At 53.0% G+C, this 18,568-nt stretch overlaps 3 protein-coding genes across 3 annotated transcripts; all 3 read left to right on the top strand.

Moving 5' to 3' along the window:
- Positions 1-2,750: 2,750 nt before the first annotated feature.
- Positions 2,751-10,049, top strand: P4HB (prolyl 4-hydroxylase subunit beta; the record flags this gene model as incomplete). Its single annotated transcript, XM_079544210.1, has 11 exons — positions 2,751-2,910; positions 3,020-3,226; positions 3,790-3,923; positions 4,132-4,269; positions 6,763-6,867; positions 7,134-7,259; positions 7,571-7,771; positions 8,294-8,414; positions 8,650-8,831; positions 9,282-9,368; positions 9,963-10,049. The coding sequence occupies 11 exons, from the start codon at positions 2,751-2,753 to the stop codon at positions 10,047-10,049; spliced, it is 1,548 nt and encodes a 515-aa protein (XP_079400336.1).
- A 3,167-nt stretch (positions 10,050-13,216) lies between these two features.
- On the top strand, positions 13,217-14,840 carry PPP1R27 (protein phosphatase 1 regulatory subunit 27; the record flags this gene model as incomplete). Its single annotated transcript, XM_079544202.1, has 3 exons — positions 13,217-13,403; positions 14,375-14,525; positions 14,598-14,840. The coding sequence occupies 3 exons, from the start codon at positions 13,217-13,219 to the stop codon at positions 14,719-14,721; spliced, it is 462 nt and encodes a 153-aa protein (XP_079400328.1). The 3' UTR covers positions 14,722-14,840.
- A 292-nt stretch (positions 14,841-15,132) lies between these two features.
- On the top strand, positions 15,133-15,685 carry MCRIP1 (MAPK regulated corepressor interacting protein 1; the record flags this gene model as incomplete). The annotated part of the gene is made up of 4 exons (XM_079544272.1): positions 15,133-15,140; positions 15,211-15,329; positions 15,412-15,510; positions 15,621-15,685. The coding sequence occupies 4 exons, from the start codon at positions 15,133-15,135 to the stop codon at positions 15,683-15,685; spliced, it is 291 nt and encodes a 96-aa protein (XP_079400398.1).
- Between the last annotated feature and the right edge of the window lie 2,883 nt (positions 15,686-18,568).

The raw sequence follows: 18,568 nt of genomic DNA, 5'->3' as shown, positions 1-18,568 counted from the left end.
GAGCCTGCAGCCACAGAGAGGCATAGGCAGCCCAGGGCATGCATGGCTTTGCTCATGGACTGAGCAGCACATGGCGGTTGGGAGGACATGGGGATTGTCACTGCTTGTGGTTTCCAAGCAGAAGCTTCAGCTCTTGCTGGGTGATGCGTATCATAAATCTTTGCACAACAGTGGCCTGGGCAGCTTTTCTAGTTTAGTGGCTGTGTGTGTTGTGGCAGCTTTGTCTTTGACAGTTGCTACTGCAAAGCAGCAGGGCTGCAGCGCTTCAGGCGTGGCAGGGTTCACATGCATCTGCTCCAAAGGCAGCCTGGGAGACCTGAAGGAAGTGGGAGAACTTGTTAATGTCTCAGCAGCACTTGAGAGCTATGTTTATGGGCTTAGACTTCATGTGCTGCTGCTTGGTCAAGTATGGGAGTCAGGGAGCATTCCAGTCCAGGTTACAGTCCCAGCAGTTACAAGACATCAGAGGAAACGTGCTGCACGTGTGCAAACAGTGCCCTTTCTGTGCAACTTTATTCTTTGTAGGCATTGTAGTACAGGGACATTTAAACGGATTTTTTAAAAGTGAAATAGACTGTTTGTAGAATGCCAGAAGGCAGGCATAAGGACAGGATGCTGCATTCCATGAGGAAAGATCCCTACTGAGACAAGAGGGCTGCAGCACCTTCAAGATGTCAGCAGGCTTGCTTTACCTCGTCAGCACAGCCGAGCAAACATTGGCTCTGCAGATGGGCCCCACTGGCACAGCTGATGTATGGCAACATGGAGGCTCAGTGCCTCGTGCCCAGAGACTACTGGCAGCAGAATTGCTGCTTCTCCTTGGCTGCTGCAAAACTTGCCCCTGCCAGCACCAGCTGATGCTTTTCTGGCAAGAGCTGTCTCAGTTCACAGCCTGGCCCCTACAGCAAGAAGCATCCCCATAGAGCCCCACTTGTAGATAAGTGAGGCTTATCCCCCATTTACTCAGAGTAGTGGCTGCCAAACACTCTCTTGCCATGGAACCAGCCAGGCTGTGAGGCAGCCAAGTGTGAGCGAGCGTGGGATTGCTTTCTGCAGCAGCCGATTCCCCACCCTGGGTGCTTGGCGTGTCTGTGCCTGCAGCCCTGTGCAGCTGCTGTCAGGTCACAACAGAATCACAGAATCGTAGGGGTTGGAAGGGATGTCTGCGGGTCCAAACCCCTGCTAAAGCAGGTTCCCTAGAGCAGGTTTCACAGGAAAGCATCCAGGTGGGTTTTGGATATCTCCAGAGGCTCTACAACCTCCCTGGGCTGCCTGCTACACTCATATAACTTTTTTCTCATGTTAATATGGAACTTCCTGGGTTTCAGTTTATGTCCATTGCCCCTTGTCCTATTGCAGGGCACGACTGAAAACAGCGTGGCCCTGTCTGCTTGACTCCTGCCCTTTAGATATAGATAAGCATTGATCCCCCTCAGCCTTCTCCAGGCTGAAGAGCCCCAGGGCTCTCAGCCCATCCCCATAAAGAGATGCCCCAGGCCTCCATCATCTCTGTAGCCCTCTACTGGGGTCTCTCCAGCAGTTCTCTGCCAGGAACTGGGGAGGAGCCCAGCACTGAGCACAGTGCTCCAGATGTTGCTTCCCCAGGGCAGAGCAAAGAGGGAGAACCTCTCTCACCCTGCAGGCTACGCTTTTGGTAACTAATGAGAGCTGCTGCGTGCAGATTGCCTTGCTCAAAGAAGCTTTATCATCTAAAACTTGGCTGGATTCTTTCTGTGCCAGAGAAGAGCCCAGCTCCATTCCCAGTCAAAGCTCGTGGAAATGACTTCTGCTCCCAGTGTCAAGAGAAAGATGAAAGTGCCCATGGAGAATAGGGGAGCTCCTTGCTTCCAGCACTGCTGTCCTTGGGCACATGTGGCTCAGTCCTAGCACAGGAAAGCAGGAGGAGAGCAAAGAGCAGAAGGTCTGTTTTGCAAGGTTTCCTGTGCTGGCGGGGCGCGGCCCGGCCCTTATCAATGGGCAGCCCCTGCGTGCCAACCCTGCAGCCAAAGGCCACGCACGTTCTCCACGGGGCAGTGGCTGCGGGCAGGGCGTGGCAGCCGAGCTTCATGCCGAGCCGTGGAGGGGCTGCTGTCTAGCACGACAGCCGCTCGCTCCAGGCCCTGAGGTTTGCAGGAAGGAGGGGGAGGCCGCAGTGAAACCGAGCAGCCCCTCGCCCTCCGGTCCGGACCTTGCTCGTGGAACGCGGCCCGTGCCCACCGCTACAGCCCAGCAAGGCCAGACCCCGCTGCCATAACGACACACCGCGCTGCGTCACGTGCCCGCACGCTCCCCTAGGCAAGAGAAACGCGCACAGGAAGAGACGCTTCTACTTCCGGTTCAGGTCAGAGGGCGGCGGACACGGCCCAGTCAGAATCCACCACGCGCATCTCCCTGCGCGCAGGCGCAGTGCCCCCCGCCGGGACCGCCCAACTGCCACGTTCGACGGCAAACGGCCGCGCGAGACACAGACGCCGGCCAATGGCGGCCGACGCAGGGGGGAAGAAGACCAATGGCGACCCGCGGGAAGAGAGCGAGGCCGACTGCCAATCGGCGACGGCGGACTGGGGGCGCGCCCAACGCGCCGACCAATGGAAACCGCGCGGCCGCCCGGGCGCCGCACCAAACCAATGAGAGGCGGCGGAGGCGCCAGCGCGGCGCGACCAATGGGGCGCGGCGGCGGCGGGAGGCGGGTTTATAAGGGAGGAGGCGCCGGCAGCCGCACGCCCGGCCCGTCCCGTCTGCGAGCCGCCATGGCCGTGGTGCGGCTGCGCGCGATCGTAGCGCTGCTCTGCCTCGTGCCGCCGCTCGGCCTCGCGGATCCCCTGGAGGAGGAGGACGGAGTGCTGGTGCTGCGCGCCGCCAACTTCGAGCAGGCCTTAGCGGCGCACCGCCACCTGCTCGTGGAGTTCTGTGAGTGCGGCCGGGGCGGGCGGGGCCGGGACGGAAGAGCGGCGGAGCGGGGCTGGGGGCGGCGGGGCGGTGAGCCGCGCCCGCAGCCCCGCTGACTGCCGCCCCGCAGACGCGCCGTGGTGCGGGCACTGCAAGGCGTTGGCTCCGGAGTACGCGAAAGCGGCGGCGCAGCTGAAGGCGGAAGGTTCGGAGATTCGCCTGGCCAAGGTGGACGCCACGGAGGAGGCGGAGCTGGCGCAGCAGTTCGGCGTGCGCGGTTATCCCACCATCAAGTTCTTCCGCAACGGGGACAAGGCCGCGCCCCGCGAGTATACAGGTGAGCGGCGCGGGCGGCGACGTGGCAGCGGCCCTTGCTCCGTTCGCGCGCGCACGTGGCGCCGCGGCACCGCGCCGGGAGCGGACAAAGGTCCGCGGGGTGCGGGGCGAAGCGGCGCGGGGGGATCGGCGCTGCGCGGGGCGACATCACAGCACGGCCTTGAAGAATGGAGGAGTTGGGCGAGGGGCTGAACGGAGCTGAGGGCAAAGGGATGGGAGTTGCGGCATTCCTGAGCCGTGGCGTTCTGGGCTGTGAGGGTGAGCTCAGAGGAAGGTGCGTGTCTTGGTGAAGCGGTGCTGATGTCGTGGAGGAGTGCTGTGCTGCTGCTGCTCAGAGTTTAAAACGTGCTTGGACTGGAGCAGCTGTGGGAAGAGCAGCTGAGAGCCCTTGGGCCTTGACTTAACAGTAATGGGGGACTTAATTAAGCTGGGAGTGAAAGGGGCAGTGTTGTAAATGGTGTCTCGGCTCTTTGCAAGCTGTCGGCCTGCTGCTGGGATCTTAAGGGGTTGTGTGCTCATAATCTGAGGCAAAAGTGAGTTGGTGTTCCTGTCTTTGTGGTGTAGCTGGCAGAGAAGCAGATGATATTGTCAGCTGGCTGAAGAAGCGCACGGGCCCGGCTGCCACTACCCTGACAGATGCTGCTGCAGCAGAGACGTTGGTGGATTCCAGTGAAGTGGTTGTGATTGGTTTCTTTAAGGTAGAGTTTGTTTCCGTTCAAGAGGCTCTCACAAATGCTTGGGACCTTCCCTGCTTTCTGCCCCTTGACATCTGGGAAAGGCTCATAAGTTGTGAAACAATTGCTGTCCTGCTTTACTTGATCTTCAAGTTCTCTGGCTGGTGAGCCCTGGGATGTTTATGCTGTAGTTCAGTGTGTTCTGTATGAAACACCTTCCTTTATTCTCCAGGATGTGACGTCAGATGCTGCGAAGGAGTTTTTGTTGGCAGCAGAATCTGTGGATGACATTCCTTTTGGGATTTCTTCCAGCGCTGACGTTTTCTCCAAGTACCAGCTTAGCCAAGATGGAGTGGTCCTTTTCAAGAAGGTACCCAATAGCTCAAACACCACACCTGAGCCATCTTTTATCATCCAAATCAGGATGCTCCTGAATGAAACTGAAAGACTTCCTACTGTCTGTCTAGGAACTTCCATATCTCAGAGCCTGTGGGTAGGGTGGGAGGCAGAGCCTGCAGCCATGTTATGGGCAGCAAAGCACTGAGTCCCTTGGCAGGGTGCAGTGGTCAGGGTGAGGCCCTCGCTCAGTAGAGGGCAGTCTTGTTGGTCTCCTGGCCATGTGTTACCTTCAGGAGGCTGTTGGACTTTGTATCCAAAAGATTTCTTCACTCTCACTTTTGTTTTTCGAGTACTTGGCTGCGCTGCAGGAATGGGCAGCGTGATCTTTAAAATGTTTGTGGCTGTAGCTGTTATGGTGCCCTGTGTCCCATACCTCTCACTGAACTTTGAAGGTCTTTAAACAAGGTGACAGCCAAGGTTTGGTGACTTGCCATGGTATCTTGTTTGATTATGGCTTGGAGTTGCTTTAAACACACCTGGTATTGTTCCCTCCTGCTTTCAAGACTCACTCTGCCTTCTGTTGCTGCAGTTTTCACTTCATGGTGATTATGGTGAAGTTCCTAAGAGGATTTACAGTTTCAGCTGATGAGGCTGGAGCAGTTGGATTATATGCAAGGGGATACTGGCGGTCTGTGGGATGAGAAATAACATTTATTGACATCTTTCACCTGTTAAAATGCAAGTCATGGGGATAAAACTCTAGGTTTGAGCAGACAAGTAGAGGTTCCTTAGATGTGGTGGCATTGCACGCTTGGATGCAGCGAGGTAGGACAGAAAGCTGCTTTGGGTTCAGACTGATTTAATCTGTAACCTTATCACAGTTGTCACTCTGACCAGCCTGACTGGAGCTGGGCTTTATTTAATTTTTTTTTTTTAATTTAATGACTTCAGTCTTTATTCCTTCAGCTAGAATAGCACGTTTCATTTCACTGTGCATGTGAAATTGTAGTTACTACCTTTATGGCACTAGAGGCCTGTGCTCTGTAAGCCAGAGGCTCCTCAGATTGGTGTGGCTGAGGGTGCAAGAGCAGTAAGTTCAAGGTGTTAGCTTCTTGCAACAGGGGAGGCTGGGATTGTGAGAAAAGAGCAGTGTTTTGTTTCTGGCTGACTGCTCCACTTGCTGCTCTTGCTGTACAGCTTTCAGTATGCATCCCTCTGAATCCTCTGTTACTGGTTCACACTAAGCTGAAATACTATTTGTGAGGGTTTCTTTGATTTTTATCTTTTTGTCCTTTGACAAGTCTAAATAGAACTGTTCCTTTCCAACTGTCTCTGGCAGCTGTGGGAAGTAGTAGCATCAAGTTCTTACTTCAGAGTAACTGAAGGTGTATTCAGTGGCTGGGATACAGCCAGTACTTCCAGCAAGAAAATGGATTTGTGCAGATTTGATTCTGTGCTATTTTTCTAACTGCTTCTGATACTTCCTTGGGATTCTCAGGTAGTGGCACCAGTTCAGTAGTAAAGAAATTCTCAAGCTGTATTTCACATCAGTGTAGTTGAATTGGGTTTGTGTGAAACTCTGCTCGTGGCAGCTTTTATGTTGTGTGTTGGGAGGGGGAGGAACCTTGGTCTGAAAGGCAGCTCCTGAGGCAGCGTAAGCCCCAGCTGCTGCAAGATCCAGACTTGAGAAGACCCTCAAACAGCCATTCTGAAGGTGTCACGGCATGCAGTGCTCTGGGAAGTAACTTCACATTCATTAGAAGTGTTTTGTGTTTTGCTCAGCTTTTCAGCTGTGGTTGTACTTCCTCAAGCAGAAGTTTATCTCAGTCCACTCTCTTGTTTCTGCCAGTAACTTGAGAGCTGCTTTGTGCTGTCCTGCACATCCTTTTTAACCTTGATGCTCTTCTAAAGCTGTTCCCTTTCCAGGCTGCCAGAGCAAGTTCTGAGAATCCTGGTCAGGCATGCAGGTGTTATCCTAATATAAAAAAGGATTTGGCACCTGTAGTGCAATGCCTGCGTTAAACATGTGGTGCTGTCTCTAACAATAGAGACTGAACCACCCCTGCAGAGCTGAGTAAACTGCTATTTACTTTTCCAGCACAGTGGGTTTTGCTGTCAGACTTCTCATAGCACTGTCTGTTAATTGGTTAATGTAAACTTGCTAACTCCTAAGCAGAATGCTGTCCCAGCTCTGGTAGCTCCTCACTGGTCTGCCTGATGCCTTCAGCAATGCTGTAAGGCAGCTATTAAAAGTTCTCAGCGACCTATTTCACAAATTGTTTCATAGCTGTGTAGAACAGATAAAGGTTGAATGTCTTGTTGCTGCTCAGCTGGGGGTGAACTGGGACTTTGTGTGCTGGGAGGAAGAGTATGTTGATGCAGATACCGTGAGTGTGGAGACACTGACAGAAATGTGCTCAGTGCAGCTGAGATCACCGAGGGAGCAATTCTGATGTGTGTTCATTTCTTGAGAGAGGATGTACAGAATATAGAAGTGTCCTGATTAAGGATGTCTGTGTTTCAGTTTGACGAAGGACGTAACAACTTTGAAGGGGATCTTACGAAGGACAACTTGCTGAACTTCATCAAGTCTAATCAGTTGCCTCTTGTCATAGAGTTTACTGAGCAGGTGGGTATTTGGGTGTGTGAAACCCTTCTGTAACCACTAAACACACTGACACTAAAGATATGGATTGTGTGCTGTTTTATCCTGGAGCTGATGCAAGTTTAAGGAGTGGTGTAACTGCTGATGTTAGAGCTGAGTTGAGTGATGGAAGAATGCAGGAAAGGGAGGTGTAAGCTTGCTGTTCAAAGCTGTCCTGTAATACTTGACTTGTGACCTAGTGAGGATGATAGGGCCGAGCTTTGTTTTCAGTTTAGTGTTTTATTCCCCAGACCGCTCCTAAAATCTTTGGAGGTGAGATCAAGACTCACATTCTGCTGTTCTTACCAAAAAGTGTGTCTGATTATGAAGGGAAATTGGACAACTTCAAGGCTGCAGCTGGAAACTTCAAAGGCAAGGTAAGATGGATTTCTTGGACTATGAACTGGGTGCCTCCTGTACAACTGTCTGCCTGTATCCACTCAGATGTGCAAGGTGACTTGAGGCATCACTTGCCATAACAAGCAATCATGCCAAGTCTGCATGCAAGCTGCTTGAAGTGTTGAAGCAGTCTGTCATGGGGAGCCCAGGCTTTGAGAAGGAAAAGGTCAACTTAGCTACTGTGTGTGTGAGTGCATTGATGTGTGCATGAGTGATGAACATACGTGAGTGAGAAGCACAATCAGTCAAAAGGTCTTCACCACTTTGCCTGTTTTTTTTCCCTCCAAAGATCCTGTTCATCTTCATAGACAGTGACCACAGTGATAATCAAAGGATTCTGGAGTTTTTTGGCCTAAAGAAAGAAGAATGTCCAGCTGTACGCTTGATAACGCTGGAAGAAGAAATGACCAAATACAAACCTGAATCAGATGACCTCACAGCTGATAAGATCAAGGAGTTCTGCAATAAGTTCCTGGAGGGCAAGATCAAGGTAACAGATGAATGCTGCTAGTGCTAAACCTACTGGCCAAGCAAGCACTAAAAAATGCTGCCTGTGAAGAGTTGTATAGAGAAAATCTCTCCAACTAACATACAGGCTATCTAGCAGGCTTTATATTGAGAAACAAAGGGTAAAAGAACTGGACCATGAAGACTGTAGTAAAGCAGTTACATATGGTCCCTAGTACAACTGGCGTCTGCTCTTCCTGCTTCTTAGGGGCTTTGGGCTTTTTATCTGGCTGTTCCCTCTGCCAACAGACCTCAGTCCTGTGAGAATAACACTAGTAACAGTGTTCTTCAGTCAGAGCTAATCTGCAGTTCTTCCCATGCATAAGCACCTGTATCCCCACTTATTCAAGGGTGGGCAGTGAAATTCCTATAACCAGAAGGGAAAGATTCATCTGATTTTAATTAGTTGGAGGCACTTTGGGATTGTAAGGTTTTCTGTCTGTGATATATATGCATTCCAATAGCTGTACAGCAGACAATCTCTGAGTTTTATTTCTTACTCCAGCCTCACCTGATGAGCCAGGATCTCCCTGAAGACTGGGACAGGCAGCCTGTCAAAGTTCTTGTTGGGAAGAATTTTGAGGAAGTTGCTTTTGATGAGAATAAGAATGTCTTTGTGGAGTTCTGTAAGTAGTTTTCAATATCTGTTTTCAAGTGAATGGTATGAAAGCAGGTGTAAAATTCTCCATGGCTAGGGTTGGGGAGAAAGCCTCATACAGAACAAACCACAGAGGCATCTGTTGAAAATACATGTGTGAACTTGGTTGTCTGGCATGGAGTGATCTAATCTAGCATAACATAACACCCTGGATGTTATCTCATTAGACTGTTGGTGCTAGCAGTATCTCTGTTAATTAACAGATGCCCCCTGGTGTGGTCACTGTAAGCAGCTGGCTCCTATCTGGGACAAGCTGGGAGAGACCTACAGGGACCATGAGAACATTGTCATTGCCAAGATGGATTCAACGGCCAATGAAGTAGAGGCAGTGAAAATCCACAGCTTCCCCACACTGAAGTTCTTCCCTGCAGGCTCTGGCAGAAATGTAAGAAGGCGGCTGACCTCTGTACTGATGGAATAACAAGGGAGCACTGGAAATGCTTAGTTGTCTGCTTGAGTTTGTTTCTGGGCAAAAGCTTGTGGGAGGGCTTTCCCTGCTGTAGAGGTGGAAGGCATCAAGTCTACAGAAGGTGTGAGACTCTGTGCGGGAGGCTGGGTTACAGGAAGCAGTTGGTGGGGATGGGAAGTGGGAACTGGGAAAGAGAGGAAGTACAGCAGAGGACAGTGTGCTCATCTGCAGGCTATTCTCTCCTCGCAGTGATCTCTGAAGTCTAGTGGCTGAGCTGTTTTCCTTCGTCTCATATGGGTGAAGGTGAATTTTTAAATTCCCTTTTGCTTGGCATGTTAACTGCTGCTCAGAAAGAGAATTCTCCTCTCCAGGGATGTGGTTCCGTGGGTGCCTGTAACAACTACTTTGGTGTGTTCTCCTGTGTAGGTAATTGATTATAATGGGGAGAGGACGCTAGAAGGCTTCAAAAAATTCTTGGAGAGTGGAGGCCAGGATGGAGCAGCAGCTGATGATGTGAGTAATAAAAATTAATATATTATTCTCTAAATACAGCTCTCTGGAACACAGAGCATGGATTATGTGCAGGAAGGCATTGCTGGTGAGCCAAAGTGTCTCAAAAAACATGAATAGTCTGTTCACTTGAAGCCTGGCTAGCTGCTGGCCTGTAATGAGCTGCTTTTATTGCAAATGCTGGAGTTGGGTGTTTAAAATGAAGAAACCTTTCTGGGATGCTTAAGTACAAATGCATGTAAATGGATACTAAAAGCTTCAGGCTTGAAAAAGCAGTCTATAGCTGGTGTGCAGACTGCTGGAGTACTTGGGTTTTCTTGAAGAAGCTTGCTGGATGGCTGGAAGCTGAGTGCTGCAATGAACATCATGCATGCTGTATATTTGGTTAGCAGCTCCTCAGCTGTCTGGGCAGAGGGTATTACAAATGCAGGCACCAGCTTTCAGAGGGTTCTAAGCTGTGACTTCTGTGAAGAGTTCCAAAGTTTGGGATACGTTGTTAAGATGGCAGCAACAGAACAGGTTCTCTAACTTCACAGTATTGGGTTTTGAATGTGCCTGATAGGCCAGAAACAAAGTTATCTTCTGTATGCTGTACAGGATCTGGAAGATCTGGAGACAGATGAAGAAACAGACCTTGAAGAAGGTGATGATGATGAGCAAAAAATCCAAAAGGATGAATTGTAAAGAGATGACTGATCTCCATCGCCCAAAAATCAGACACTAAACTGGTTGCTGTTACGCAGCCCAATGAGTCAGAAACCCATTAAGATTTAAAGCAGAAGGTGAATGACTGGAAGTCCAGGGATTGGCTCTTAAAATAACGCTTCACCCTCACTTGTCTTTACACTTCACTATCTCTTTCTGTCTTTTCACTTTTGAGAAGGGATCTATCACTAGGGTAGCCAGCCCAGCCACCTGGGTTCATTATTTTTTTTTATTGTGATGTACTTTTTTGTACACAGTTTTTGTTTCAAGTATTCTGTTCTCTTGGGTAGAAGAAAGTTGTGAAGTGGTAGCATGTAATTAATTGCCCAACATTCTGGAGCATTGCCACTAATACCTTCCAAGAAAGCCTTTTTTTCTTTGAAAAGTCTGTAGATTTCTCCACCTGTCGGGTTCTTATTTGTCTCAGCTGTTCTTCCCTGGAATCAAAGTATGTAGGGGAAGAGGCAATATAGGCTGACTGCATCAGTCCTGGTGGAAGGTGGATGTGAAGGTGCTTCTCTTCGTGCTCGCTAGACATTTCATTTCCTTTCCCTTCTGCTTTAAGACACTTAAAGATGACTTCAAAATGTGGAAGGGTGGAATACTGTGCACTGGCTGTGGCAGGCTCTGAGGGTGGAAGTGATTGCTGGCTCACCAGCTTAGATGTGCTGTGCCATCCTTTTGATCAAATGCAAGACCATTTTGCAGTCACTTTCCATGCATTATTTTGAATGGGTTGACCAGAAAGGTGGGTGGTATGGGAGGGCCTGATTAAAAAATACATGAAATGTGGAATTTGCAATTACTGGGTTTGGGGGAGGAACTTGAACAAGGGAGTGCCTCAAAGGCCTGACCTGCATCAGGCCTAGTTCTTAGCATTCCGCTTATAATAACATTGGAACTGAATTTGTTGGCCAAATAAAGTCGAGATTTTAATACTATTATGTCTCTAAATATTTTCTGGAACCCATACTGAATATTTGGATTTGATCTGACAGGATTAAACTTTTAGAGTGGTTCTTGAGTGATTCTACCTAAATGGTATTGGGGAAAAAAAACCATAAGCTTTTTTGGAAGGTTACACTGCCTGGCTCCATCCAATTCTGCAGGTGGCACTACATGCCTTGAACAGCCTGAAGCAATTTCTATTAACTAATCTATACTTGCAAACAGAGATAAACATATTGTGCTCAGTAAATGAGTTTATGCAGGCAGACGACTAGCTGCCCTATTAGCAGTCAGCATGCATTGGCTGGAGCTCTGAGAGTAAGCTGCTCTGGCTGCCAGCTGGCTTGAGATGATGGGACCTCTTTGCTCTTGAGCATTTAACCAAGGAATTTGCCTACAGGGAAACCTGGGGCTGCCTGAAGCTCTGCTAGTCAGGCTCACATGATCTAGTGAGCCACATTGCTATTTCCACACCAGTCACTTACTGCTGAAAATATTTTTGTGGGGAAATTTGCTAAAAATGTCACAGCAAACCTAGAGGGCACCTCAGGAGGTTGCTGGGGCCAGTTGCTTAACTTAACTTTGGTACACAGGAGTGAGAGAGCGCTGGGCTCCAACCACTGCTCAGTGCTGGCTTGTTATGCACCAACCTTCAGAGCAGCAGTGCTGGGCCTGCTGATAGGCAATGCTACAGGTCAGTAGTGGCTCTGGATAAAAAAAGCTGTTTTACGTTTGGGAGAGGGGCAAAAGACCCTCAGAAGCTCTGTGGGAACGTTCCTGGCTAGGAATCAGGAAGGTCAATTCTGGGGAGCCAGTAAAAGTGTAAACAAGGCTGAGCTCTGAAGTGGGGCTTACAGATTGGATTGCTTACAGATCTGTTCAAGGGAGGGGGGCTTTCTCATGCACTCAGGCTGCTCTTGGCGGAGCAGGGCTCTGTTGGAGTCATCTTGTGTATACATCTCACTGCTGCAGGCTGAGAGCCTTCTGTCTCTGCAGCAGATGGCTGGGCCTCCTGTTGTGCGGTGCAAAGCACTGCTGAGCAGAGATCAGTGTCTTGGCCAGAAGATGACAGCTGCAGCAGGCACTTCCCAGGTGTGAGACAGGCTGACCTGGCAGGAGCTTGGTAGAAGGTTAAGCTGCAACAGTGCAGAATGAATGCTCTGTGACTCTTGAAGTGGGATAGGAATTCTTCCTGACGTGTTGCGTGGCTGTACTGTCTGGGCAGGCCACATCAAAAGCAACACAAAATGCTTGAAATCACCAAGCGTGATGATAACAAGGATGGAGGAGCGGTTGTTTGAGCCCTTGGCTGATTTATCTCATAGTCAATGGCCTGTTTCAGGCCTTTAATGGTCATAGCAGCTGTGTAGTGGTGGTACTGTTGCTGTGAAGCTGCTCAGTATTAACACATTGTCATATAGCAGCTGGTTCCAGGTTTGAAGCAGGACCAGAGTCACCATGCAGCTTGTTTGCATCACCAGGAACACCAGCAGCATTTCAGTCCTCGGAAGGTCACTCATGGCACCCATGTGCTGCTGGTGTTCTCCTGGCCTGGCTGTGCTCCACGCTGCGATCGTGCTGAGAAGCACAGCTCATGCTGCTCCCTTGCAGGTCAGCTGATGCAACTACAGGAAAGTGACTCAGGTCTGAGTGTACTTGGCACCATCATAAACAAGCAGCTGGCTCCTCTCGCCCAGTGATTGCATTTGTGTCCTATCCCTGGCATGCTGGTGTGTATGTGAGGACTTGCTGCTGGAAGTTCTGAGCTCCTCTGGAGGGCCGTCCATGCTGAGCAGCAGGTTTGACCCCTTGGATGAGCACATCAACAGGTGGGCAGTAAGATGAGACACCAACCTCTGCCCAAAAGTGGGAGGCTCCGGCCTGGGCAGCTCGATTACCAAGTATCAGAGTAAGCAGCATGAGCTCCACGTCCCCAAAATAGCCCCCAGAGCCTATATAACACCGTGCCCCCAGAGAACCGTCAGTCCTGGGTCCACAGTGGCACACGGCTGTTGCCACCTGCAGGCTCAGCAGGCTGCTCACAGCAGGCCCAGCGGGGCCCAGATCCATCACACCTCCCAGCAGAGACAAGCCTGAGGAGAGAAGAAAGCTCTGAGGGGAGCACAGGCTGAGTGCTGCCCACACGGCTGTCGTGCAGCCTCCACATTCCTGCACAGCATCCTGGGGCTGCGGGCAGCATGAAGGACTATTTCCCAGTCTCAATGCACCGGTACAGTCGGTATCGCCAGAGACTGAGAGCTTCACGTACGGTGCACTTCCCCAACGACGTCGTCTTTCAGGACCACATCAGGCAGGGGGACCTGGAGCAAGTGGGCAGGTTCATACGTGCCAGGAAAGTGACTCTGGACACCATCTACCCCTCCGGTGAGTGCTGCGAGCTGCGCAGTGTCACGGCTTCTTGGGAGCAGTGTGGACACAGCTCGGCTCCGGGCTGCCCATGGCAGTGTGGTGGTTGAAAACAAATTGTTTTCTTTCCCTCGTGAGGAGTTCTGCCCCCAGCATTGCCAGTAGGGCCTGAGAGAGCCCTGCCTCATTGCCCCAGCACCTCCCCTCAGCAGCACAGTCAGCATGTGCTTTAGGAAGGGGAAAACAAGCCAGCATGGGGTGGCCAAGAAAAAGAGCAGGAATGCAGATAGCAACAAAGAGCGTGGGTTGGTATGCGGAGTTCAGGGCTGGGCAGTGGGACCCTTGCCTCTTCTATCCTGGTTCTGGGAAGGAGAGAGGAGAAGCGAGGTTCTGTTTTGTTCCTGGCTCCAGCCATGGCTCACAAAGCACTGCTCTCTCTCACACGCATGGATCTGCGGCCTTGCAGAATTAATGTTTATGGAGAAGACATTGTGTTATGTTTGTGCCCAGCCTCGCTAAAAACTGTTTATGGAATGCCTTGAACCAATACAGGCTGGTGCAGAGCCCAGAATTTGTCTCTTTCATGTGCTTGGCTTTGGCATCTGCTGTCACATGGCCCCAGAGGCATGATCTCAAATGACCCACGCTTACCCCCACATATGCCGATTGCCTCATGCCTCACTCTGGAAGGAACTTCTGACCGTTGGGCAGTGCAGGGCTGGTGTCTGCGTGTGTCCTGGAGGAGACACGGGCAGGGGCTCAACAGAGCCTCAGATCCAGGGGAGAACTGTGGAAACAAAAGGGACACACGTGCTGCATCTCCCCCATAGGGTAACATATGCAATAAAAACAGAAACCTGCGGCAGCCACTCTCAGTTCCTCCCGCCTCGTGTCCTTTCCCAAACCCATCTCCCCAATACTGAGGGTTTATGGCACCACTCCTTCCCAAGCTGTGCTCAGCCACGTGCCAAGCCGTCCCTTCCTCGCAGGCATGGCCGCCCTGCACCAAGCGGTGCTCACGGGGAACCTGGACTGCGTCAAGCTCCTGGTGAAGTACGGCGCCGACATCCACCAGAGGGACGAGAACGGCTGGACGCCCCTGCACATGGCCTGCAGCGACGGCCACGCCGATATCGCCAGGTGGGCACCACGGGGGGCCGGGCTGGGCTCGGAGTGCCGCCCGGCTCGGGGCTCACACTGTCGCCGCCGCAGGTACCTCTTGTCGCTGGGGGCCAGCCTGGAGGCAACCACGGACGACGGGGAGAAGCCGTCGGACCTCATCGACCCCGAATACAAGGACCTGGTGGAACTTTTCCAGGCCGCCACGATGGACTGAGGGGGACGGGCGTCACGGCCGGGCAGCGGGGCTGCGCGGGGCTCGGGCTGGGTCCGGGCGGGGCGGCGGGGCGCCCCGGGGCGCGCTTTGTACTTTTCCAATAAAGCTTTCGGACACGGCGCGAGCAGCCGCTATGGGGGGGGGGGAGGGGGACCACGTGATGTAGGAGCGGGACCATGTGACGTAGTGGGCGGAGCCGCGTCTGCTCGGGGGCGGGGCCGCGCCTGCGCGCCGCGGCGCTTCCGTGGCGGCCCGAGGGCGAGCGGAGGCGGGAGTCGGGCCCAGGTGAGGGGCGCGCGTTGCCATGGCGACGGGCTGAGGGCGGCCCGCGGCCTAGCCCCGGCCTGGCCGCCCTCTCCTTTCTCCCCGCAGCCGCGCCGAGCCGAGCCGCGCCTCCGCACGCACCGCGCCATGGCCAGGTGAGCCCCGCCCCGGCCCCGGGCCCAGCCGCGGCCCTGGGCCCCGCTCAGCCCCGCGCTTCGCTTTCAGCTCCCCCGTGTCTCGCGTCGTTTACAACGGCAAGCGGAGCGGCGGCCCGCGCTCCCCCGGCGCCGGCAGCGAGATCTTCACGCCGGCCCACGAGGAGAACGTGCGCTTCATCTACGAGGGTGAGCGGCGGGGTTGGGGGCGGGGTTTGGGGCCGCGGCCGCCGCCGAGCCCCGCGCGAGCCGCCCGGCCGTGTTCCCGCAGCCTGGCAGTGCGTGGAGCGCGACCTGCGCAGCCAGATGGGCTCCGAGCGCGGCCTGGTCGAGGAGTACGTGGAGAAGATGCCGAACCCCAGCCTGAAAGGTGAGCGGTCGCGCCCTCCTTGCGCCGCGGCCGGAGGCGCCGGGTCGGCCCCGGGGCGGGGAGCTGCGGTGCGGCCTCTGCCGCCAAAGGCTGTGCTCTGTTCTCCGCAGCGTTTAAACCCGTCGATCTGAGCGACCTGAAGCGGAGGAACACACAGGACGCAAAGAAGTCGTAAGGCAGGTCCTCCGCTCGTCGGCTGGTCTTTAAAGTCCTCAAGCAGATTTAAGTTGAGATTTTGTGTTATTTCCTCCTCTGGTTACTGTACTCCGCCCGTGGGAGAGCCGATCAGCTCTGGGGCTGGCTTTGGAGCTACCTGAATTCCACGATGCTTAGGGGCTCGCTGAAGCTAGACGGAGCCCTCTGTAAAAGATTGCAGCCCCAGACCCACAGCTTCCTCAGGCCTCTGTGCTGCGATCACCGGTCACTTGTTCTTCCATCTCTATCCCTGGTGTGCTGAGTATTCAGGCTTCCTGGGTTCTGGTGCAGGGTAGGGCAGAGCACCCGTGCTGTCGGTAGAGGCAGTGCCAGCTCTCTGCTCCCTTCTGTGCACCGAGGGCTCGTGGGTTCTGGAGTGGACCAAGGGGAGAAGGAAGGAAACCTGGTGCTGGCCTGGTGCTGAGGGACACACTGGCAGCCCCAGTCCAGCAGTGGGCAGTTCAGCACCATCGGGCAGCTCACTGCTGCCACTTTGGCACTCTTTGCCTATTCTTTGCTCCCTGGTTGGAGGGCTTAATTTGTACCTAGTCTGCTAATGCCCAGGACTCATCAGTGTTGCCAAAGCTCTTTGGTTTACATCCAATGCCAGATTTTCCTTGTGCTTATATTGGGCCATATCCTTGTAGTGCTGGTAGTGGAGCTGCTCCTCTTTCCCTGTGAGGGGGAGGGAGAGAGAGGCTCCAGCCCCAAACATTTCGGAGATGCTTTGAGCACGAGCACTGAGTTGTGCTCAGCCACCTCCCACCCTCAGCCTGGAAGGTGGTGGTGGGGGAGTGGCTAGCTCTGACTTAGGATAAAAAAGCTCATTTGCATCCTTGCCTGAGCAACTCCTGCTGTTTGAGCACTAACACCACTTCCCAAACATGCACCCTTTGAAGAGACCTGTTGTCCACAGCTTGCAGTAGCATTGTGTGCAGGCTGTGGTGGTCTGGTCTGACTTGCCCTGGAGGCTGGCTTTCTCGGGACCCTTGCTCCTGTCTAATCATTTCTGTGCAGGGAGGGTGACTGTGCCCTCGTGCCTGTGTGGGCAGAGCAGCTGTGGGGCTTCTCAGTGCCTCTGGGGGCGTGGGGAGCTGTGGGAACAACTTCCTGCCTGTGCTCAGAGCTGGCAGGGAAGGAGCTGCAGAGGCTCTGCCCAGCACGTGGTGGATTCAGAGTGCAGGGGAGTTGTGGTTGCTGTTAACTTTCCTTCGTTGCGTCATTGAGCTATACTGTCCCTTTTTTTTTTTTTTCCTTTTTTTTTTTCTTTTTTTCTGTTGTCTGTCACTTGAGGAGTGTTGTAAATAAAAGCTGGTGTTCTTTTGAGTCTGCCTCTGTGTGGCTCTGCCTGCTCCTCCGTTGCACGTCACAAGCATCAGCTCCGGGTCCACCTCTGCCTGATGTCGCCGTGTGCTGCTCGCCACAGGGCTGTGCTGGCACTGGAGCAGTTCCACAGCACTGCCTGCTGCCTGCCTGGCCGTGTGGGTGCCCAGTGCCCACGAGAGGCCTTGGCCACACTGTGGGCATTGGACCCAGCCGGCGGGGCCGTGCTCTGCTGTGCCCTCACTCGGCCCCCTCTGCCTTTGAGCTGTGTGTGCTCCTTGCTCTGCTCTGCGTCTGTCTGCACCCTTTCTGGAGTAGTGCCCTTACTCTTCTCTTTTTTTAGGTTTCCAAACTTGTCCTGTTTTGTTGCTTAAATGCTGTGTTTCTTATTTTAGACTTCAGTGCTGACAATAACCATCAGAGTTTTCTGTGCCTCTTCAGGCCTGGCCGAGCCCTAAGGACAAGGATCGCAAGGAGCAGAAGCCACCTCAATTATTGATTTATTCATTTTCCAGAAGGGATCTTGCCCTTGCACTTGCTCTGGGCTCTTAATTTCACTGCAGGCATGTACAGCCTGGCACCGTGTGCTGGTAGCACAATGCCCTTGGGCTCTGGCAGCCCTCCTGCAAGCCAGCATCCTGGGATCTGTTGCTGGACCAAAGATTGAAATGTTCAGACTATTAATACACTCGTATCCTTTTCCCTCTCCTGCATTTATGGCATTTAAACTATACTTAGCATTGCTAGAATTTCTCCTCAAGTGCACCTCTGTGCTGCGCCGTGACCCTGTTTGCCTCCCACCTCCAAAACACTGCTGTGGAGCACAGCGGTGCTCGGCCACAGGATGGTGTCTGGGCAGCGCTGCGCTGCAGGAGGTGCCCTCTGTCGGGAGCAGCAGTGAATGAAATGACTGCTGCTGCCACTGCAGCTCGTCTCCGCCGGCCTTTCCCTCCAGGTGGGCCATTACCTGCAGCTTCTCATGGCTGTTTGCCAGCAGCAGCGTGTCCAACATTTCCCAGGGGAAATGCGTGATGCACATGAGGCTGCGTCCGTGTGCTGCAGCGTGGCAGCCGTGCAGCCGGGTCCCAGCAGGGAGCAGGGCACTGGGGTCTGAGGATGGGGCACGAGGCTGCAGGGACCCCAGTCGGCTGCGTCCCACCGCTACGCTGCCGTGGCAGAGCTCTGCTTGGGGCCCAGCAGCCTGGCCCTGACGGCCTCTTGCCTTGTTTTTCTCTTGGCTCAAGTGCTGTGATGCTGGAGGCAAACCGCTCACTCAGGCTCTAATGAAATGTCATAGGAAAATGATTTTCTAAGCGGGCAATTTTTATAAAGGCTAATAACAAACCACAGGGTGACCGTGGTGAAGCAGCAGAAGGGAGGTGTGAGGTTCAGGTGGCGGGGGGGTGCCCCGTGCGGGGCTGAGGCCGGAGGCCAGGGAAATCAGGCTGTTTACCAATCAAAGTCAGAGCTGGCCATGGCTTATTTTCACCGTGACTCGTCTACGGCTGTTATCATTAGATTAAGTGGTGGGAGGAGGAGA

The sequence above is a fragment of the Tetrao urogallus genome (assembly GCF_951394365.1).
Source record: "Tetrao urogallus genome assembly, chromosome: 18".
Classification (NCBI taxonomy): Eukaryota; Metazoa; Chordata; class Aves; order Galliformes; family Phasianidae; genus Tetrao; species Tetrao urogallus.
The sequence above is the reverse complement of the archived record's forward strand: the minus strand, read 5'-3'. Positions and strand labels throughout refer to the sequence as shown.